The following is a 23,611-nucleotide window of genomic DNA, read 5'->3' as shown; positions in this document are numbered from 1 at the left end:
CTGGCTGCCGATGGCTCCTCCATCACGGACCCTGATGGAATTAACAACGAGGTCCGTTCATTCTATCGGCCCTTATTCTCGCCTGATCCGTCAAATGCGGAGGCGTGTAATGAGGTCTGGGAGGATTTGCCGAAGGTCAGCCCAGAGGACGCAGTGCGTCTGGATGCCCCCCTGACTCGGGAGGAGCTGTCCACTGCCCTTCGGCAACTCCGGAGGGGCAAGTCCCCTGGTTTGGATGGACTGAGTGTTGAGTTTTATCAGGCTTTTTGGGATGTCCTGGGGGATGATTACAGCCTTGTCCTAGGGGAGAGCCTAGCCACTGGAGAAATGCCCCTCTCATGGCGGAGAGCTGTTGTGGTCCTACTGCCCAAGAAGGGAGACCTCCGCCTGCTAAAGAACTGGCGGCCGGTCTCCCTCTTGTGCGTGGACTACAAGATCTTCGCCCGGGCAATGGCCAACCGTCTGGGTTCGGTAATTGGACAGGTGGTCCATCCTGACCAATCTTATACAGTCCCGGGCCGCTCCATCCAGGACAATGTCCACCTAGTACGGGACCTGATCCACCTACTCCAGGAGACTGGGACCCCGGCAGCGTTTCTTTCTCTTGACCAGGAGAAGGCTTTTGACCGGGTGGACCACAGTTTCCTGGTGGGCACCCTGCAGGCTTTTGGGCTCGGACCACACTTTGTGGCCCGAGTTCGGCTCCTGTACTCTGCCGCAGAGTGCCTAGTTAAAATTAATGGATCATTGACAGGACCTATCCACTTCCGAAGAGGAGTGCGTCAAGGGTGCCCCATGTCCGGTCAACTGTATGCGATCTGTGTCGAGCCATTCCTCGGCCTTCTTCGGCGAAGGCTGACAGGTCTGGTTCTGCGCGAACCGGACATGGGGGTCGTCCTCTCGGCCTACGCCGATGACGTACTCCTCATGATGACAGACCCCTGTGACCTGCGGAGGATGCGCGAGTGCCAAGATGTTTTCTCGGCGGCATCCTCCGCCAGGATCAACTGGGCGAAATGTTCCGGACTCTTAGTAGGCCAGTGGCAGGTGGACTCCCTGCCGGAGGAGATGAGAGCTTTTGAGTGGAGCACCAGACGTCTTCGCTATCTGGGAGTCTACCTGAGTCCTTCTGGGGAGACCTGGCTGGCGAACTGGCAGGACCTGGAGACAAAGGTCATGGCCCGGCTAGGGCGCTGGTCAGGCCTTCTCAGGGTGCTTTCCTATCGAGGCAGGGTAGTGGTCATAAACCAGCTGGTGGCCTCCATGTTGTGGTACCGGATGGTCACCTTGGCCCCCCCTGCCCCTTTTGTCGCAAGAATGCAGAGGAAGCTAGTGGACTTCTTCTGGGGAAACAGGAAGCACTGGGTCTCTGCAGCGGTTCTGAGTCTCCCAGAAGGAGAGGGCGGACAGTCGCTGGTGTGTGTACGCACACGACTGGCGGCTCTCCGCCTCAGGACGCTGCAGAGATTCCTGTACGCCGAGCACCCTCCCAGGTGGCACGTGTTGGCGACTTTCTTCCTCCGGAGGGGCTGCTGTCTTGCCGAAGATATGCAGCTACCACCGGCGGGCGTCAGCCGTGCTGCTTTGCAGAGGCTGCCCGGCTTCTATCAGGACCTACTGAGAGTCTGGAACATGGTTGCCTCAGGCCGGGAATCCCCTCCTCTGGCAGAGGGCGGGGTCCTGGCCGACCCTTGCCCTGTCTCAACGGATGTCAGTGCGGCTCAGGTGTGTGGAACGACTCGGGCTGAGCTGCTCGTCGGGCCCAGGACCCGCAGCCTTACCCGAGAGACGAATCCACACAACTTGAGCCGTCTTTCATCGACACCCACAATCCCATTTAGGGATGCAGGCAGGAGGTACCTTTATGGGCTGCTGCTCCACACCCTCCACTTCCTAGCATTTGTCCACCGTCCCGACACGCCATGGCGGTCGGTCTTTCCACCTGGAGGTGAGGGGGGTCCCCAGTGGAAGTCCCTCTACAAGGGAGTCCTTCCCATGCACCTTGGGGATCTCGGCTGGAGGGTGCTGCATAAAGCGGTGCCCTGCAATAAGTTCTTTAGTTTGTACACGGATCTCCCAGCCGCGTGTCACTTCTGCGGGCTGGAGGAGACCGTGTACCATATGTACGTGGAGTGTGTGAGGCTGCAGCCCCTTTTCGCGTATTTGCGTGGGCTGCTTCTCGCCTTCTGGTTGCATTTCAGTCCCACCCTATTCATATATGGTCATCCAGTAAGGAGGGGGGCACAGAGGGATGAGGATGTCCTTGTCAACTTGCTCCTGGGGCTGGCGAAAATTGCCATCCGTGGCTCCTGGAAAAGGGTGGCAGGAGGTTCTCCCCGGGCGGACTGCCTGGCTATGTTTAGGGGGTATGTTCGAGCCCGGGTGAACATTGAAAAGGAATACGCACAGTCCACGGCGACCGTCGAGATGTTCCGGGACCGTTGGGCTCCGCGGGGTGTAAATGCCATCATTGACGAGGATGGCAATATATTGGTTTAACATGTATTGTCTGTTTGTAGTGTAGTAAATGTGTTATTCACTGGGTTTGTAAATATTGTATGGCACCGACATTTGTAATAAAGAATTTTGTAAAAAAAAAAAAAAAAAAAAAAAAAAGAAACGTAGATGATGACAGGGTAAGGTAGGAGAGACACTCTAATGTAGAGGGAACATGCACAGTCTACGGCGACCATAGAGCCGTTCCGGGACCATTGGACTCCGCGGGAAGTAATTGCCACCATTGACAGAGATGGAAACATTTTAATTTAATGTGTATTGTCTGTTTGTAATTGTGTTAGTCACTGATTTGTATATTTAACACTGAATTCGTAATAAAAATATTTTGTACATATAAAAAATTTGAGTGACTTGGTAATGCAGGGATGCAACTTCAATGAAGGAGTGGCATGTGACACAAGTGGTGACTGTAATGTAGGAGTGTGGAGGAAAAGGGTTAATTAGCTACGTGACTTGGGACAATGAACACTGCAACCAAAGTCCCTTGCGTGCAAATAGAAAACACGATGTAATAACCCTTGCGAGGTAAGGTATGAGTAATTTACTGCGACCACAGAAACAGAATCTAACGTAAACAACAAGAATTCTGCAGATGCTGTAAATTCAAGCAACACACAGCAAAGTTGCTGGTGAACGCAGCAGGCCAGGCAGCATCTCTAGGAAGAGGTGCAGTCGACGTTTCAGGCCGAGACCCTTCGTCAGGACTAACTGAAGGAAGAGTGAGTAAGAGATGGTAAGAGTTGGTCTATAATGTAGGAGTGATACTGTAATGTAGGGATGGCATTTTGACGTAGGAAGTGAAAAGAAGCAGATCTCACACCAAGCCCTACCGGACACCGCAGTCAACCAAAAACGGCCCATTTCCTTTCCCCCCACCTCCATCATACACACACTCACATGCACTTTTTGCTCCTGTCTGTCAGCCAATTTTCCATCCATGCGAGTGTGTTTCCCTTAAAGCCATGAACTCTTATAGTGTTCAGTATCATCATGTGCACAACCTTGTCAAGAGCTTTCTAAAAATCCAAATAAACAACATCCGCTGTCTCATTTGTCTATTTTCTGTTAGTTCTTCGAAGTATTAAAACAATCGTCGGTTCTGCTGTTCCCTTTGTTTGCCCCTAGGGTTGCTACAGTGTAGCCGGTCCCTTCCTTACTCTGAAGGTTAGAGCCACGATCTGAGATATATTTCACGTTAGACCGGACAGTAGGTGAACTGTCTATTGGGGTTAATATGCAACGAAATGTTTGTGGATTACTGGGCGTGTCCTAAAATAATCCATATAAATTTCAGGGAGTGTCCAGAGTTAGTTTCATTCCGGATTGAGAGCGGTGAACAACACTCCGGCTTCATTCTCTGTCCAACAGTGACACTGCAGGAAACTCCTCCCAGGTAAATTGTTTATATCTTCACCAGTTTCGGAACACTTTACCGACCCGTGCCAAAATTTGTGCAAGGCTTCAAACTGCCGTGATATATCGGCCCGATCCCGTGCACCGTCTCATTCAGATAGATCTTCGCTTAAGGACTACGTAGCCAAGGCCTTGAGCTTTCTGATAGCCCCGTCTGTCTGTTCCCTTGTTGGTCCTGCACATGTTCCCACCCCCACCTTCTTCTACTCCCCCGGCGGCCCGGACTTCTTTCGATGTTGAAATAATGATCTGGTGAAACAGTTCAGTGAACGGATCTTGCAGGGTCTCCGCTCCCAATTCCTGATGCAAAGTTGTGGCTCCCTGAGAGAGTTAATTCCATCTAGAAACTGGGATGTCGCTGTCTCAAGAACCAAATTTTCGAATGTAGTGGTTTTGGAAAAAAAATTGTTCTCCCAAAAGGAGTTCACAGACTTTAAAAAGGGGACACAGGAACACCTCTCTCGCTGTATAGGGTCGCCACTGTGGAGCTCTCCCAGTGCCGGAAGGCCCCCTGTCTGATCTGTTCTTCTTCCCCTTGATTCCGACCTGTAAGTTAATGTTACTTTGAGAAGTGTAGTCGCTATCTGCCTCTCTCCGTTGGGCGGAGCCCCGAGCTGAGATCTATTTCAAATTAGACCAGGCAGTGCGTGAATGGTCATTGCTCAGTCTGGGAACATACTGTGTAACGAAGGAGTTGCTTTTTCTTGGAGTTCATATGAGACTAACGGTGAGGTGATCGATCTGTGTGGATCAATTTGAGGGTATTTCAGTTGCAGTCTGACAGCGCCCATCACGCAGTGCTGTGTTTTAGCGTAATGCAACTGTTATTCGGAGAGTGCGTAGAATTAGTAGTTTCGTTTTGGATTAAGATCACTGTGCAACAATTCAGCACATACCACCTTTTGTTTCTACTAGATTTTGAACAACTTTCTGATAAGCGTCAAACGTTGTCCGACATTTTCAAGCTGAAGAGCTATCTGCGACCAATCCTGTGGACCTCTAATTGCCCCATATCCTCCGCTACAGACCCCTGTCAAAGGATGGAGATCCATCAATCCCCATTCTTCCCAGTTTGGCAGATCTTTGTAGCTTCTGTCCTTGTCCCCCTCTGGCATGGTCTACGCTCCCAGTGAATGTGTTGGGGTTACCGGGACTTGTCTGGGTGATAAGTTTGAGAGGAGGGGGCTAGGTGAGTCGTGGGCGTGACATGAGACCATTTTTCTCTTGTCACACCACACTTGCAGTACTATGCTCAGTTTCGAGAGCTTCCGTATCGGATGGATGTGTCGGGTTTTGAGAGGCTGCGGGGTAAAAATACCCAGATGCTCCCTGAACATGCCCTGAGAGAAACGTTAAAGCAGGATAGGGTTGTTTTTCCTTGAAGCGAGGGAGGATGAGAGGATATTTAACAGAGTTGCATAAGATGAAAAAAAAAATACACGGATAGAGCACACATCTGGCATCGTTTTCCCGGTGTGGCAATGGCTAATCGGAGAAGGCATAGTTTTAATGTCATTAGAGGAAAGTATTGATTTGGGGGAGATGTACGTACATTTGACTTTTACACAGAGTGATGGGTACATGGGACACAGTGCTGGAGGTGGGCATGCTGGCTGAGGCAGATACCTTAGGGACATTTAAGAGACCCTAGATGGGCTATGGATGAAGACAAAATAGTACGCCATCTTGGGGGAGGGTTAGATTGGTCTTAGGATCGGTGTTACTTCGGCTAAAGGATCGGCATAGCAACGTGGGCCAAGAGTCTGCAATGTTTTATGTTCTATGTTTATGCAGCGAGTGCCTAGAATTAATTTCATCCTGGATAGAGAGCGCTAGGCTACATTCTAAACCATTCTATAAATAGGCGTGCTACAGCAGGGAAACTGAACTCTATCCAGGTAAAATATTCATATTTTTAAGAGTTTCCGACCAACTTTGTCTGGATTTGAAACTGAGGGGATTTCTGCGACCAGCCCTATAGACCCCCGATTGTATCAACCGGGATACTGCAGGGAAACTGAACACTGCCGAGGTAAATTGCTTATATTTGCGATAGTTTCGTAGCGATTGACTGAATATTCCCAAATTTGGTTCTAGGATTCGAATTGACAGGGCACCTGAACAAACCCTCGATTCGGAGCAAGAAGGCTGCAGGTGAACGGCTAAGGATTTCAGGAGCGAAAGCATCTTTACAGCTCGGGGTAAAGAGAGGCAAGATGGCACAGGCGCGTGACGTCAGCCAGTAGAGCCGGAAAAGTTTAAAAAGAAGACCGCCATATCCAGCGGGCAGCGGAGTGAGAGGTGGTAGAGTGATAGGGCTTTGGCTCAACGGGCTTGGGCGGTAACGAGGCGAAGTAAATTTTCCTGAGTTAGTTGCGGAAAGGAAATAGTATGTGCTTGAGGCCGGTTTTCTGTGCTTAGTGTCAGATATTGGAGGTCCTGGAGTCTCTCAGCCTCCCGGATGGCCATATCTGCACGCAGTGTGTCGAGCTGCAGCTGCTAAGGGACCGCATTAGGGAATTGGAGATGCAGCTCGCTGGTCAGGGAGGTCAGGGAGAGCGAGGAGGTGATAGTAAGGAGTTATAGGCAGGTGGTCACACCGAGGCCACGGGAGACAGCCAAGTGGGTAACATTCAGGAGAAGGAAGGGGAAGAGTCAGGTACTAGAGAGTGCCCCTGTGGCTGTACGCCTTGACAATAAGTACTCCTGTTTGAGTACTGTTGGGGGAGGGGGACAGCCTACCTGGGGGAAGCAATAATGGCCGTGCCTCTTGCATAGAGTCTGGCCCTGTGGCTCAGAAGGGTTGGGAAAGGAAGAGGAAGGAAGTAGTGATAGGGGACTCAATAGTTAGAGTGTCAGAGAGGCGATGCTGTGGACGCAGGAAAGAAACTCGGATGGTAGTTTTCCTAGTAGGTGCCAGGGTCCGGGATGTTTCTGATCACGTCCAACATATCCCACAGTAGAAGGGAGAACAGCCAGAGGTTGTGGTGCATATTGGTACCAATGTCATAGGTAGGAAAAGGGAAGAGATCCTGAAAAAACACTACAGGGAGTTCACAAAGAAGTTGAGAAGCAGGACCACAAAGGTAGTAATCTCGGGATTACTGCCTGTTCCACGCGTCCATGAGTATAGGAATAGAATGAGGTGGAGGATAAATGCCTGGCTGAGGAAATAAACGTGCAGGAGCAATGTGTGGTTAAGTGCCTTGCTCAAGAACACAACACGTTGCCTCAGCTGAGGCTCGAATTCGTGACCTTCAGGTCACTAGTCCAATGCCATATCCACCTGGCCATGAGCCAACACCACTTGAATCCCAGGGGGACCAATATCCTGGCGAGGAGGTTTGCTAAGGCTACTGGGGAGAGTTTAAACTAGAATTGTTGGGGAGTGGGAAAGGAACTGAAAAGACTAGGGAAGAGGCGGTTAGCTCACAAATAGAGAAAGCTTGGAGACAGTGTCTGAGGGAGGATAGGCAGGCGATAGAGAAAGACGCGCTCAGACCAACGGTTTTAGATGTGTCTATTTTAACGCAAGGAGTATTGTGAACAAAGCAGATGAGCTTAGAGCATGGATCAGTACTTGGATCCATGATGTGGTGGCCATTGCAGAGACGTGGATGGCTCAAGGACAGGAATGGTTACTCCAAGTGCCAGATTTTAGATATTTCAGAAAGGACAGGGAGGGACGAATAAGAGGTGGGGGCGTAGCACTGTTGATCAGAGATAGTGTCACGGCTGCAGAAACGGTGGATATCGTGGAGGGATTGTCTACGGAGTCTCTGTGAGTGGAGGTTAGGAAAATGAAGGGGTCAATAACTTTACTGGGTGCTTTTATAGGTCGCCCAATAGTAACAGGGATATCGAGGAGCAGATATGGAAACAGATCCTGGAAAGATGTAATAATAATGGAGTTGTCATGATGGGAGATTTTAATTTCCTAAATATCGATTGGTATCTCCCTAGAGCAAGGGGTTTAGATGGAGTGGAGTTTTTAGGTGTGTTCAGGAAGGTTTCTTGACACAATATGTAAGTAAGCCTACAAGAGGAGAGATTGTACTTGATTTAGTATTGGGGAATGAACCTGGTCAAGTGTCAGATCTCACAGTAGGAGAGCATCTTCGAGATAGTGATCATTATTCTGTATCCTTTTCAGTAGCATTAGAGAGAGATAGGAACAGACACGTTAGGATCATGTTTAATTGGAGTAAGGGGAATAATGAGGCTATCAGGCAGGAAATTGGATGCTAAAACTGGGAACAGATGTTCTCAGGGAAAAGTACGGAAGAAGTGTGGCAAATGTTTAGGGGATATTTCTGTGGAGTTCTGCATTGGTATGTTCCAATGAGACAGGGAAGTTACTGTAGGGTACAGGAACCGTGATGTACAAAGGTTGTAAGAAATCTAGTCAAGAAGAAAAGAAATGCATACAGAAGGTTCAGAGAGCTAGGTAACGTTAGGGATCTAGAAGATCATAAGGCTAACAGGAAGTAGCTTAAAAATGAAATTAGGAGAGCCAGAAGGGGCCATGAGAAGGCCCCTTACCGGGCAAGATTAAGGGAAACGCAACACATTGTACAAGTATGTGAAGAGCAAGAGGATTAGATGTGAAATAATAGGACCTATCAAGTGTGACAGTGGAAACGTGTGTATGGAACCGGAGGAGACAGCAGAGGTACTTAATGAATACTCTTTTTCAGTATTCACTGTGGAAAAGGATCTTGGTGATTGTAGTGGAGAATTACAGCAGACTGAAAAGCTTGAGCATGTAGATATTAAGAAAGAGGATGTGCTGGAGCTTTTGGAAAGCATCGAGTTGGATAAGTCGCCTGGACCGGATGAGATGTACCCCAGGCTACTGTGGGAGTCGAGGGAGGAGTTTGCTGAGCCTCTGGCAATGATCTTTGCATCATCAATGGGTACACAAGAGGTTACGGAGGATTGGGGGGTTGCAGATGTTGTTCCTTTATTCAAGAAAGGGAGTAGAGATAGCCCAGGAAATTATAGACCAGTGAGTATAACTTCAGTAGTTGGTAAGTTGATGGAAATGATTCTGATAGGCAGGATTTATGAAAATTTAGAGAGGTATGATAGGATTAGGAATAGTCAGCATGGCTTTGTCAAGGGCAGGTTGTGCCTTACGAGCATGATTGAATTTTTTGAGGATGTGACTAAACACACTGATGAAAGAAGAGCAGTAGATGTAGTGTATATGGCTTTCAGCAAGGTACTCAATAAGGTACACCATGCAAGGCTTATTGAGAAAGTAAGGAGGCATGAGTTCCAAGGGAACATTGCTTTGTGGATCCAGAACTGGCTTGCCCACAGAAGGTAAAGAGTGGTTGTAGACAGGTCATATTCTGCATGGAGGTCGGTGACCAGTGGTAAGCCTCAGGGATCTGTTCTGGGACCCTTACTCTTCTTGATTTTTATAAATGATCTGAATAAGGAAGTGGAGGGATGGGTCAGTAAGTCTGCTGAATAAACAAAGGTTGGGGGTGTTGTGGATCGTGTGGAGGACTGTCAGAGGTTACAGCAGGACAATGATTGGATGCAAAACTGGGCTGAGAAGTGGCAGATGGAGCTCAATCCAGATAAGTGTGAAGTGGTTCATTTTGGTTGGTGAAACCTTACAGCGCGTTACATTCTCCCCCCACGAAAATTAGTCATGTCCTCATGATGTTGAGATAATTCACCAACCCTTCCTCCAAAACACAAAGCCCATTCCAAGTACAAAAGGCAGTGACACAGCTCCCCTAAACAGTAGAGATCACACCCTGTTCCCAGGCACTACATAGGTCAACCTATCCGGTGGTCTCCTAATTCTCTGAGAACTCCGTACCTCCTCACCTATCTCTTCAGGTTCAGACGCAACTGGGGATGCTTCCGGTCTACTTGGCGATTCCTCCCTCGATCTATCACCCATGGTCCCCTGTCACTAGGAGCCCTGTGTCCCGTGTCCAGGACCCGCTTCCTCTCCTTCAGACTCCTGCTCTAACCCAGGCTGCCCACAGACACCACCCCCCCACACTTCACCTGACACAGTGGGAGAAGGGCCAGAAGTCTTTTGCTCAATCAATGGGGAGTGAGCAAAGGGTAGCATGTACCACACATCTAGATCATCATTCTCCGAATCAGTATCCCTCTCATGGGTGGGGCCTGGCCCAGCCTCTCCCGCTGTGGGCCCTGCAGCCGCCCCGTGTTTTCGCAGAGTCCTCTTACTAGGTGCAGCTCCAATTCGGGCTCTGGGCCTACCTGCACCTCCTGTCCCAGAGGCAACAGGTAGTTCCGATGGAGGATCTTGACAGGCCCCTTCCCCTCCTCTGTTCTCACTCGGAAAGCCGGTAGGTCTGACATCTGACTCTCCACCATATAGGGTGTGGCCACCCAGCGGTCAGCCAACTTGTGCTTTCCATGTTGCCCCAGATTCCTTATGAGGGCTCGGTCTCCCAGCAGGAGATGGAAGAACCTCACCTTATGATCACACCTCCTCTTCCCCCACGGGTGTGGGCGTTATTCCAGAGAAAATTCTTAGCTTCCGTCGGGGACCCGCTTTTTGTGCACTGGGCCATTGATTCGCCAGGGAGGTAAGGGCTGATGCCAACTCAGAATCCTCACTCTTCACTGGGGTACGCAGAATAATTAAACTTTCGAAATCCGACCACCCTTTCCCCACACTCCTCAGAAACAATAAAACTCTTCTCCGAATTCTCCGCCCCCAACTGCGGGCAACTCAGCTTGTGACCCAGCCTGCTGGGTTCCCTTCTCCTACTCCCTACATTATGAACAGGCCATGGCACCTCCTCACCTGGGTCACCAATAGACGCTGGCAGTCCCACCGCCGTTACGGCAGCGCTACTGTGAACTAAAACCAGGTCTGAGCCCACTATTTTATCAAACCTTTGTGCTACGATTTCAACTTTGCCAACAGCTTTAACCATACTCAAAAATTGAGTTAACAATTCATCGAGGATATGAATATCCACCCTACTCAACATGCATGCATTAGTTACCGGCAATCCCACATAGGTACGCCAGCGCTTCAACCCAGCAGCATCCATACCAGAACAGATTTAAACAGGGCAATGACACAGCATCCAACGGAATCCATCTCAGTCGAGCCACCACAATTGTAACCCTCGGGCTCACCCAGCTCGTGTTCGTCTGGGGCAAACAGCCGTTGGATGTGTGGATGCTGTGTAATATACCCCTAGCTGCAAACACACAACACAAAATATCAGACAGTACACCATCTGCAATTAAATGATTGAACTTTGTGAATCTTAATCTGAATATGGGGTTAATAATGAAAATAAACAAAAAATCCGAAGTCAAGTCAAGTCACGTTAGAGCTCACTCAGTGGTCGTTCTTCCATCATCGGTCTCATCCAAACGTCACCGACCTTCGGACCCTCAGATCTTGGTCCACTCCGTCCGGTGGTCTAACAACTCTCTCCACATGCGTCTTCCCTCTTCATCTCTCCTCTACAAAAGACCGCGAAATACATCTCTTCAGACCCACAAGACACAACAACGATCTCTTATTGGCTAACATGCGTCATGTTATCTCCAGCCATATCCCAAACATTGCTGCTACAGAGAAACTGTGACCTCAGCACTGAACATTACAAAGAAGCCATTACATTAGCAGTGAAACCTTACAGTGCGTTACATGTATTTAAAGCAGAGATTGATAGTCCTGGATTAGATTTAATATCAAATGATACGGGGAGAAGGCCAGGAACTGGGGTTGAGGAGGAGATAGAAAAAAATAAATCAGCCACGATTGAATGGCGGAGCAGACACAATGGGCCAGATGGCCTAATTCTACTCCTATGTCTTACGGTCTTTTGATCTTATCATCAACAACATGGATTGATAAGGCTGCAAGATGAAGATCTAGACTCACTCGCTCACTTACATTAACACTGCAGTGGACCCATGTCGCAGTTTGTTGGAACTGATCTGTAGGACCAACTGTGGTGACTCTCTCCATGGAATCCACACCTGGCAAAATACTGATAGCTGCACCAATTCTAGAGCGGTGTTTGAATATTCCTAAAATGACTAAGTTCAGAAAATGACTGGAAATGGAGTATTTAGGGACCCCTACATTTATCCGAGACCATAAATATAGGAGCAGAACTGGCTATTTGGTCCATCGAGTCTGCTCTGTCATTTCATCATGGCTGATCCAAATTTCTTCTCAACCCCTAACCACTCCCTTCTCCCTATACCCCTTCACGCCCTGGCCAATCACGACTATATCAACCTCTGCCATAAATATAAGTAAGGAATTGTCCTCCAGAGCTGCCTGTTCCAATGAGTTCCACAGATTCACCACTCTCTGGCGAAAGAAATTCCTCCTCATCTCTGTGTTAAAATGATGCCCTTGTATTCTGAGACTCTGTCCTCTCATCTTAGACTCTAACGCCATCGGAAACATAGACTCCACTTCCTCTCTATTAAGGCCTTTAAACACGTGATAGGTTTCAATGAGGTCACTCATCATTCTCCTGAACGCTAGGGAGCACAGACCCAGAGTCATCAAACACTTTTCATTTGAAAAGCTGCTTAATCCTGGAATCATTTTCGTAAAACTCCTTTAAACCCTCTCCAGTTTCAGCACATCCTTTCTAAGATGCGACTCCCAAACCTGCTCACAATACTGCAAATGAGGCATCAGCAGTATGTGCTAAAGGTTCACCATTACATGCTTGCTTTAATATTCTAGTCCTCTTGAAAAGATTGCTAACATTGCATTTGCCTTCCTCAACACAAGCAGCATACTAACCCTTAGGCAATCCTGCACAAGAACGTCCAAGTCCCTTTCCAACTCAGTTTTTTGTATTTTCGCTGCATTTTGCAAATACTCAGCCATTTCTTCCTCCATAGTGCATGATCAAACATTTCTCAGCATTATATCCTATTACAGATTGGATGGGTTGCACCTGAGCTCGAGGGGGAGCAATATCCTTGCAGGTAGGTTTGCTAGCATGGTTCAGGAGGGTTTAAACTAATTTGCAAGGGAGATGGGACCCGGAGCGATAGAGCAGTGAAAGAAGTGCGTGGAGTAAAGCCAGATCTAACATACAGAGAGGCTTTGAGGAAAGAGAAGCAGAATAAACGATGTAAAGGTAGTAAGGTAGAAGGGCTGAAGTGTGTGTACCTCAATGCAAGAAGCATCAGGAACAAAGGTGATGAACTGAGAGCTTGGATACATACATGAAATTATGATGTAGTAGCCATTACAGAGACTTGCCTGGCACCAGGGCAGGAATGGATTCTCAATATTCCTGGATTTCAGTGCTTTAAAAGGGATGGGAGGGGGAAGGGGAGGAGGGGTGGCATTACTGGTCAGGGATACTATTACAGCTACAGAAAGGGTGGGTAATGTAGCAGGATCCTCTTTTGAGTCAGTATGGGTGGAAGTCAGGAACAGGAAGGGAGCAGTTACTGTGTTGGGGGTATTCTTTGACCCCCTGGTAGCAGCAGAGATACAGAGGAGCAGATTGAGAGGCAGATTTTGGAAAGGTGCAAAAATAACAGGGTTGTTATCATGGGTGACTTTAACTTCCCTAATATTGATTGGCACCTGATTAGTTCCAAGGGTTTAGATGGTGCTGAGTTTGTTAAGTGTGTCCAGGACGGATTCCTGTCACAGTATGTGGACAGGCCGACCAGGGGGAATGCCATACTAGATCTAGTACTAGGTAATGAACCGGGTCAGGTCACAGATCTCTCAGTGGGTGAGCATCTGGGGGACAGTGACCACCGCTCCCTGGCCTTTAGCATTATCATGGAAAAGGATAGAATCAGAGAGGACAGGAAAGTTTTTATTTGGGGAAAGGAAAATTATGAGGCTATAAGGCAAGAACTTGCTTGTGTGAATTGGGATGATGTTTTTACAGGGAAATGTACTATGGACATGTGGTCGATATTTAGAGATCTCTTGCAGGATGTTAGGGATAAATTTGACCCGGTGAGGAGGATAAAGAATGGTAGGGTAAAGGAACCATGGGTGACAAGTGAGGTGGAAATCTAGTCAGGTGGAAGAAGGCAGCATCCATGAGGTTTAGGAAGCAAGGATCAGATGAATCTATTGAGGAATATAGGGAAGCAAGAAAAGAGCTTAAGAAGGGGCTGAGAAGAGCAAGAAGGGGGCATGAGAAGGCCTTGGCGAATAGGGTAAAGGAAAACCCCAAGGCATTCTTCAATTATGTGAAGAAAAAAAGGATGACAGAAGTGAAGGTAGGACCGATTAGAGATAAAGGTGGGAAGATGTGCCTGGAGGCTGTGGAAGTGAGCGAGGTCCTCAATGGATACTTCTCTTCGGTATTCACCAATGAGAGGGAACTTGATGACGGTGAGGACAATATGAGAGAGGTTGATGTTCTGGACCATGTTGATATTAAGGAAGAAGAGGTGTTGGAGTTGTTAAAATACATTAGGACGGATAAGTCCCCAGGGCCTGACGGAATATTCCCCAGGCTGCTCCACGAGGTGAGAGAAGAGATTGCTGAGCCTTTGGCTAGGATCTTTATGTCCTTGTTGTCCACGGGAATGGTACCAGAGGATTGGAGGGAGGCGAATGTTGTCCCCTTATTCAAAAAAGGTAGTAGGGATAGTTTGGGTTATTATAGACCAGTGAAGCTTACTTCTGTGGTGGGAAAGCTGTTGGAAAAGATTCTTAGAGATAGGATCTATGGGCATTTAGAGAATCATGGTCTGATCAGGGACAGTCAGCATGGCTTTGTGAAGGGCAGATCAAGTCTAACAAGCCTGATAGAGTTCTTTGAGGAGGTGACCAGGCATATAGATGAGGGTAGTGCAGTGGATGTGATCTATATGGATTTTAGTAAGGCATTTGACAAGGTTCCACATGGTAGGCTTATTCAGAAAGTCAGAAGGCATGGGATCCAGGGAAGTTTGGCCAGGTGGAATCAGAATTGGCTTGCCTGCCGAAGGCAGAGGGTGGTGGTGGAGGGAGTACATTCAGATTGGAGGATTGTGACTCATGGTGTTCCACAAGGATCTTGTTCTGGGATCTCTACTTTTCGTGATTTTTATAAATGATCTGGATGGGGGTAGAAAGGTGGGTTGGCAAGTTTGCAGATGATAGAAAGGTTGGTGGTATTGTAGATAGTGTAGAGGAATGTCGAAGATTGCAGAGAGACATTGATAGGATGCAGAAGTGGGCTGAGAAGTGGCAGATGGAGTTCAACCCAGAGAAGTGTGAGGTGGTACACTTTGGAAGGACAAACTCCAAGGCAGAGTACAAAGTAAATGGCAGGATACTTGGTAGTGTGGAGGAGCATAGGGATCTGCGAGTACGTGTCCACAGATCCCTGATAGTTGCCTCACAGATAGGTAGGGCTGTTAAGAAAGCTTATGGAGTGTTAGCTTTCATCAGTCGAGGGATAGCGTTTAAGAGTGGTGAGGTTATGGTGCAGCTCTATAAAACTCCGGTTAGACCACACTTTGGAGTACTGTGTCCAGTTCTGGTCACCGTAGATAAAGGTTAACCAAATGCAGTTATCAGTTTAAGTGGTGTTACTTGAATAACCTGACTAAGTTTCTCCTCAACCTGGCAGGCATGGCCAGTCCTGCAAAAAATCATAACATCCTCTCTTAAATTGGGCCAGTAGAATTCCTTCATAATTCTGTTCACTGTCTTTCTCACTCCAAAATGTCCACCTAAAGGCATACTGTAATCCGTGTTTAATATTTCAGCCTTGTATACTTTCGGAACCTCAACGAGATGTTCAATGGCCCAGTCCTCACTTACAGGCACAGTGGCTGGTCTCCACTTCCTCATTAACATCCCACCTTTAAGATAATCTCCTACTGACTCTCTCTGAACCTCCTCTTCTGTGAGAGCTGTCTCCTTTAAAGCCACCATTTCAAAATCCTTATCCTGATCCTCTATAAATTCCTTCCTCATACACCTCACTCTCCAAATGCTGTTGTAACATGAAAGGTAGCGATGTCTGTGACACATCATCACACTTTAAACCTCTGGTTTTGCTATCATGGGCCTCAGCAGACTTCCTAAACATGCTTCGAGTAATTGCGCATGTGAGAGAAACATCAGTCTTTCTGTGTGGTTCATTAGCAACAGCTTTGCTCATCAGTTGAATTGTTAAACCACCCTTATCTTGGAGAGGTGTCAATCTCCCCACATTGTTTACCAAACTTAGCACCATCACCAGACTTACAAGAACTATATATACATTGTGTAAGAGGTCAAACAATCTACTTTTCAAATTTCTACGACCTTCACTTCGACTTATGACCATAACATTAATCAACAATAGCATCTTAAACTCATAACAATCCTTCTTCTCCACAACATCACCATGATTGACATCATAACTTTGCAGGTGTTTACCTCCAAATGGCCAAACAAAATTCAACAGAGAGGGACATGCTTCCTCAGCAGGCCTTTGTCCTGCAAGCAGGGTCAAAGGTTGCACAACCAATCCAACCTTTCCAGTACTGTATTCAAAAGTCTAGGAACAGCATTAACAACACTTTTCCCATAATTTCCAGTATCACATGCCTCGGTAATTTTTACCTCATCACTAACTTTTAAAACACTGTCTAATACACGTGACTGAGAATTCTCAATTTCCACTGGTACCAAGGTTAACCCCTTATTCACTGAACCAAAACCATCTAGCACGAATGAACTGCATTCCTTTCCAACCATGTGAGACACTTCAGACCTCAACTGAGTTTCAACACAAAGGTCAATACCCTATGAATCCACAGGTACTTCAACAAGCTGAACACAGGTGATCGGGACAGCTGCCTCTTGTGGGTTTTCATCACTTGTCCCAGTTTCAAATTCAAGGTCACCTCGAACCTCCCAGATACTCTCCGGGTAGCTCTCATTTGGAGTAAACTCAACCTCGTGGGTTAAAATGACTCCTTCTGGTTTCTTAGTAGATCCCCGCAGGGTGGCGGCATCCTCTTCATCTAGGTATGCCCTCACATCATAGGGGACACAACTTTGAAATTCATCAAACAAAACAAGCTCTTCCGAGCTGTAATAATCAGCAGGATCTAACAGTAAACCTCTCAGCTGCCACATCTCCCTTACAAATTGTCCCTGTTTTTCTGCCTCTTCTCTCTGTTTTGCTGCCTTTGCTGCCTCGAGATGTTTCAGTTGCAACTCATGTTGTCTTTTCCTATCCTCAGCCTCCAGCCTGCACTGCTCCACCTGAAGCTGAATCTCAGTAGGTTTACCTCCAGCGAATAACTCTCACCTCCTCTCCAAACTTTCCCTTTAGTTATAAAATGCTGGGCTATTACCGTCTGCATCTGAGCTTTCCTCATTTTAGTGGTCACCTTTAGTCTTAACTTTTGAGCAATTGCCACCAGCACATCCCTTTTAGCATCATCCAATGCTTCAGGGGTTGGTTCTGCCACAAACTTATTAACCTCAAAATCCATTTCTGCTGTATTTACACAGAAGCATATCAACAGGGATTTCCCCCCAATCAATTCAAACAAGCCTCCCATACAATTTGTTCATATCACGGATGCAGGCCCCAATTTTGGTAGGGACCTGTGACGGGTTAACGAACCAGCAGAGAGGGAAAACACTTTGGAGTCCGGTATTGCTGTTAACTAATGATATTTATTAGGAACTACGCAATACAATAATATAAATGCAGATAAGTCAAACAGGTTAGCAAATGATTATATATAAGTAAGTGTGGAATATATATGAAAACCAAGTTTCTTCAAGTCTAGGGGTAAATATTTAGTCTTATGATAATGAGTAAAGTTCAGTTCAGTTCGTGGTATTGAGTTGACTAGTGATGGAGAGAGAGAGAGAGAGAGAGAGAGAGAGAGAGAGAGAGAGAGAGAGAGAGAGATTTGAGTCTTCAGGTGAGCTGATGCCGTCAATCTTCCCGTTGTCCTCCGAAATCCTTTAAAAGTCACTGACTCTGACCACAACAAATGGGACCGTTCTTCTGTAGTGGAGCTATCAACCCAGACGAGGGTTGGCCACACAAATAACTCCCGACCAATCACGCCCTGTTTATACTGTTAGAGCCACTGTTCAATCCACCTGATCGATCCTCCAAAACCTGCTTTTCCTGTGGGCACAACAGAGCTCATTCAGTGTCCAAAAACATGTGTTGCAAGTCTATCATCTGACCTTCCATTTATCTCCCCGTGCTGAGTACCAACTGTCTTTCAATTCAGCTCCTCCCTTCTCTCTCTGTGTAAGAATATACAAGCAGGCAATGTCCTTGTAAAAAGTAAACACACTGCAGAGGAACCATGACAATGATTGTCCATCAAATAAAGCCGCCCTCGGTCACCATAGCGACCCATGAGCTGCGCAGTGCCCTCTCTCAACTCAGCAGAAATCCAAAAGTTAGTCTCTGTTCATTCTGGCGCCTTAAAGTGACAGGCCACCGAAAATATGAACCTTAGGGGTTCATAACACCATCTCAAAGCAATCTTCGTCTCTCTCTCCCTCTCTCTTAAAAACAAGATGTCAGTGTTAAATAACTCTCTCTCTCTATTCAAAAGCACATTTTATAGGGGTAATTCAGGACCCCGTCACACATATAATGTGAAAAGTATCAGTCCCAACACAGATCCCTGTGGAACACCACAGGTCACCGGCAGCCAGCCAGAAAAGGCACCCTTTATTCCTACGCTTAGCCTCCTGCCAATCAATGCTAGGATCTTTCTTGTAATACCATGGAGTCATAGCTTGTTGAGCAGGCTTGTGTGAGTCTACTGATTCTTAAAAGCTCATTTCTAATGCCCCCATAATCTCCCCAGCCACAGCTTTCATAACTCTGTAGTGTACACCATAGGGAGCAGGTGACTTATCAACCTTCTGATCTTTCAGTTTCCCAAGACTTTCTCTCTGGTTATGACAGCTTCAAACACATTCAGTTCATCTGCCATTTTGTTCCCCCCCCCCATTACTACCTCATCATTTTCCAACAGTCCGATATCCACTCTCACCTCTATTTTACACTTTATGTATCTGAAGAAACTTTTGGAATCCTCTTTAATTTTTTTGGCTGGCTTACTTTCATATTCCATGTTTACATTCTTAATGACTTTTAGTTGCCTTCTGTTGGTTTCTAAAAGGGGATTTCAAAGCATTTTTGAAGTCCATTTCATTAGTATTTAAGTTATATAATTATGATTGAGGAGATCGGCCACAGGTGATTTCTGCATTGGCTGTGCATTTCCCCTCCATCTGACAGGCAGGAGATAGACGGAGACTGTTTGAGGTGGTCCTGATCCCTTTTCGTGTGGTAGGTCACATCTAACAAAGCGTATTGATTTTTTTCAAAGAGACTACCAGGAAAGTTGATGAAGGATGCAGTCTAAAAAGACTGTGGTAAGACCTGCAACAAGGCCTCTAATGGGAGTTTGGTCAGAAAGATTCATTCACTTGGCACTCAGGATCAGGTAATAGCTTCTATTATACATTTGTTTTGAGGCAGATACCAGTGAGCTTTCTATGAGAGGCCTGTAGTTAGTGGTGTGCAGCAAGGTTCAGTGTTCAGTTCTATATGTAGCCCACTGGTAAGCCTCAGGCTCACTCAATTCGCTTTCGTCTAGGGGGAGCAGCCTTCGGCCCCACCAGACTGGGTAATCAAGTTTGTGTGGATGCTGTATGATACACCCCACCCCGCCAAATAACAGACAATACACCATATGCGATAAATGATTACACTTTATAGATCTTACTGGAACTATGTAATTAATAGAGATAAAATATAAAAAGAAAGTAAAAGCCGCCAAACTTATCAAAGTTCAACCACTTTGTACACAACAGTTGGAACCCAAGTAACGGGGTCCACTTTCTACCATTTGATCCCCGCTGACCACCTCGACCCGCCACCTGGGACCAACCATGGTAGACGACCAGACGCTCCACACGAGTCTGTCTTCGTCTCCTCTCCTCGCCGAAGACCCTGGGCCTTGGACTCCCGTTAGGGATCCGTCCAGTCGGCCAGCTTACAGCATCGCGTCTCCTCTCTCTGTCCTATTGCGCCTTCTGCCTCAAAGCCCACGCAAACAATAGCTTACAGACACACAAGAAAGAATAACATCTATCCCTATTGGTTCGTTCGCTCTCTTATCAATAATATAACCCAAACAAGCAGAGACAGAGAACTCCTTACATCGCAGTATTATTACAGAAAAGCCTTTGTAATTATAAAATAATAAAGAAGCCATTTCGTTACTCTTTGCAGTAACAAAAAAGAAGAAACCCCCTACATATATTATTTATCATCCATATCAAATACCTATCTGGTAATGTGCAAAAGTGCATCAGCAAATTTTTGGATGACTCCAAGATTGGGGTCAAAGTGGACAGTGAGGACACCTATTGAAACAGTGAGATCCTGACCATCTGGATAAATAGGTTGAAAATAGCAGATGAAATTTAATGCAGACAAGTGTGAGGTGTTGCACTTTGGGAAGGTGAACCAGGGTAGGACTTGCACAGAGAACACTAGGGCATTGTATAGTGTGGTAGATCAGAGGAATCTGGTAAAACAGATCCATTATTCATTGAATATGGTAGCACAGGAAAAGTTAGATAGGGTTGTAAAGAGTGCTTCTGGCACATTGGTCTTCATAAATCTAAGTACACCCTCTCACCCGTGCCACAAGCTGACTTAAATTCATTTGGCTTGTTCAAGCAGGATTTCTTGCGATTCCCGACGACTTCCTTCTCCAACACTATCAACGTGTTTTCCTCTTTCAGTGGGAAATGGCTGGAGTTCTATCCAACCTGTATTACAACGCCAAGGATGTGAAGGACCTGGTGGCTGCCTATCAACGTGAAGGACAGCAGGGTTTTCAATTGGCCATCGAGAGAAAATCCAAGCAGTTCGAAAATGTACAGATCCGGATTGCGGTGATGGGTGAGTCAGGATCGGGCAAATCGACCCTGATCAATGCTCTGCTTGGGTTGGATGAGAATGAGGAAGGGGCTGCCTCAACCGGCAGCACAGAGACCACCATGGAAATAACACGTTACCCCCACCCCACCCTTCCTAATGTTCAGTACTATGACTTCCCCGGGTTGAATACACCAAAGTTTCCAGTGAAAAAGTTCATGAAGGAAACCAACTTTTCCCAGTATGATTTGGGCATCGTTGTCACTGCTGCTCGGTTCACGGAGAATGACAAGATACTGGCTGAAGCACTGAAGAAGGCGGGCAAACATTTCTACGTGGTGCGCTCTAAGATCGACGATACTATCAGGGCAGAAAGCCGCAAGAAGGGTTACAACCAGGAGGTTATTCTCCAGAACTTGAAGGAATATTGCATCTCTTCACTAGAGTCAGAAGGGATACAAAATACTTCCGTTTTCCTCTATTCTGCATTTGACCTTGATGAGTTTGATTTTCCTAAATTTAGGGAGGCTGTGGTATCCAATCTCTCGGAGACACAGAGAGATCTATTCATCACAGCACTCCCCAACACATCTGAAGCTGCTATAGAGAGGAAACGTAATGCTCTGCGGCCATTCATCCAGATGTTGTCCGCCATATCGGGGGGTATCGGTGCAGTTCCCATTCCGGGTTTGTCTCTTGCCTGTGACCTGGCGCTCATTATCTCCGGTATCGTGTTCATGCGGAAGAACCTTGGTCTGGATGAGGCGTCTCTCAGCAAACTGGCCCAGAGAGTGGGGACCAGTGTAGCGAATCTGAAGAGAGGTGCTGAGCACGTCTGGCTGTTTGGGGAGATCACACGGGAGCAGGTCCTGCTGTTGTTGCAGAGAAGCAACGTGGCATTGGCGCTGACAATCGCCGAGCCCTTCCTTGACTTTGTCCCCATTTTGGGCACCATCTTTGGGGCAACATCGTCCTTTGGGGTGACAGTCATGATGCTGAACAGTTCGTTGAATGCAATGATGGAGACAGCTAAAGTTGTCCTTCAAAATGCCAAGGCAGCCGCTTCCCGTGAAGGCATCGGTAATTGTGGACCCCTCTATGGGTAATTGAGCGTGCCTCTCTTACTCTATCCCGGAGGGATGTCACACCATCCTGACATCTACCACCCAAAGACAAGTTCTTTCTGGCGCCCCACCCCCATCTGGATAAAAGATTCTGCAGATCCTGGAAATCATGAGCAACACACAGCAGGAACGGCACCATCAGTGGAGGGGAATAAACAATTCATCAGGACTCCTGTTAATCCTCACACCGCTTGAGTCCAAGTGTTTCCGTTACCCCTATAAGGAGGGTGATCTCTGTTACCATCATTTCCGGGAGCTGTTTCTCCATAGTCACTGCCTGACCCAGTGAACAACCCACCTCTTCCCGGTTTATTTCAGATTTCCAGCATCTGCAGCATTTTGCATCAGAATGCCTCACAATTTAATTGACATTTAGTCATCCTCGTGTAGATGTTTAATGTCACAAACACGAGAAATTCTGTATATGCTGAAAATCCAAAGCAAAACACACAAAATGCCGGAGGAACTCAACACATCAGGTAGCATCCGTGGAAAAGAATAAACAGTCGATATTTCGGGCAGTGATTCATCATCAAACTGGAGGGTCTGGTGGTCCACCTACCAACGACTAGTTCCACCTACAGCAGGTTGGCAATGATTACATCCTTCCCCCTGTTCAGTGCCAGGTCCAGGAAGGTATGGATTCATGCCACTGTTCCCAACTTCAATGTCAAATCGTTCAGCTCAATGGATTTAATTTCCTCAGACCTGCCGCAATTTAAACTCGGTCTCCTGTGTTACTGAGATAGCAATAGCTAAATCTGACAATCAGTGTGCACGCACCCTTCATCATAGTCCAGCTTAATGTTTGTTTTTTTACTTCTGTAATATTCCGATGTACTTTTGAATTATGATTAAAAGATCTGACAGAAGCAAGCAACTGCCTCTTGAACAGTGCTCATTCTTTGTGAACAGCGATGAATTCCATTCACCTTCACGAATCCCGGTCTCCAGTGCAACCAGGTGAATCAGTGTATCGGGGAGAGAGGGCAGGGTAACAACACAGGGGTTTTACTGAACAGCTGGTGGCAGGATTACTGGCCCAAAATACAATACATAGTCATCGAGTCATAGATGCAAAAAGTGGAACAGCATAAAAACAGGCTCTTCGGTACGGTAGTCCTTGCCGAAATCTTTAACACCCAATCAACAATAGGGTCCCCCTAGTGGGCTCAACTATGAGCCACTGTAAAACACCATCTTGTAGACATTCTACAAATTCACTCTCTTGAGATCCAGCAACAACCTGATTTTCCTAACGCACCCCTCTTACTGTCATAAAATTGTACTTCTGGCATGCATTTCCTATTTCCCATATAAAATTTATAGACCAGAACTATTGTTTGGGGGTTGTATTGAACTCGCACCAGGATCTTTTTATGTTTGCAGTTCCTTGACTCTACCCACAGTGATTCAGAAAAGGTAGTAGGGATAGTCCGGGTAATTATAGACCAGTGATCGTTACATCTGTGCTGGAAAAGCAGTTGGAAATGATTCTTAGAGATAGGATCTATGGGCATTTAAAGAATCATGGTCTGATCAGGGATGGTAAGCATGGCTTTTTGAAAGGCAGATCGTGTCTAACAATGCTGATAGAGTTCTTTGAGGAGGTGACCAGGCATATAGGTGAGGATAGTGCAGTGGATGTGACATACATGG

The 23,611-nt window shown here is 46.8% G+C and overlaps 1 protein-coding gene across 5 annotated transcripts; it reads left to right on the top strand.

Moving 5' to 3' along the window:
- The first annotated feature begins 3,842 nt into the window (after positions 1-3,842).
- LOC140202124 (interferon-inducible GTPase 5-like) lies at positions 3,843-22,814 on the top strand. 5 transcript variants are annotated; one of them, XM_072266981.1, is made up of 3 exons: positions 3,843-3,910; positions 6,028-6,084; positions 20,693-22,814. In XM_072266981.1, exon 3 carries the CDS (start codon positions 20,699-20,701, stop codon positions 21,932-21,934), a length of 1,236 nt encoding a protein of 411 aa, XP_072123082.1. In that variant the 5' UTR covers positions 3,843-3,910; positions 6,028-6,084; positions 20,693-20,698; the 3' UTR covers positions 21,935-22,814. The 5 variants fall into 5 exon arrangements, with proteins under 5 accessions (XP_072123082.1, XP_072123081.1, XP_072123086.1 ...); XM_072266980.1 differs by having other exon boundaries at positions 6,028-6,131; XM_072266982.1 differs by lacking the exon at positions 3,843-3,910 and adding an exon at positions 4,606-4,657 and having other exon boundaries at positions 6,028-6,131.
- The last annotated feature ends 797 nt before the right edge of the window (positions 22,815-23,611 follow it).

This window comes from Mobula birostris, chromosome 8 (genome assembly GCF_030028105.1).
Source record: "Mobula birostris isolate sMobBir1 chromosome 8, sMobBir1.hap1, whole genome shotgun sequence".
Taxonomy (NCBI): Eukaryota; Metazoa; Chordata; class Chondrichthyes; order Myliobatiformes; family Myliobatidae; genus Mobula; species Mobula birostris.
Note: the sequence above shows the minus strand (reverse complement) of the source record. Positions and strands in the feature narration are given on the sequence as shown.

Excerpts from the sequence above, each read along its gene's own strand:
- LOC140202124 (XM_072266981.1), top strand. The coding sequence starts at position 20,699 with ATGGCTGGAGTTCTATCCAACCTGTATTACAACGCCAAGGATGTGAAG.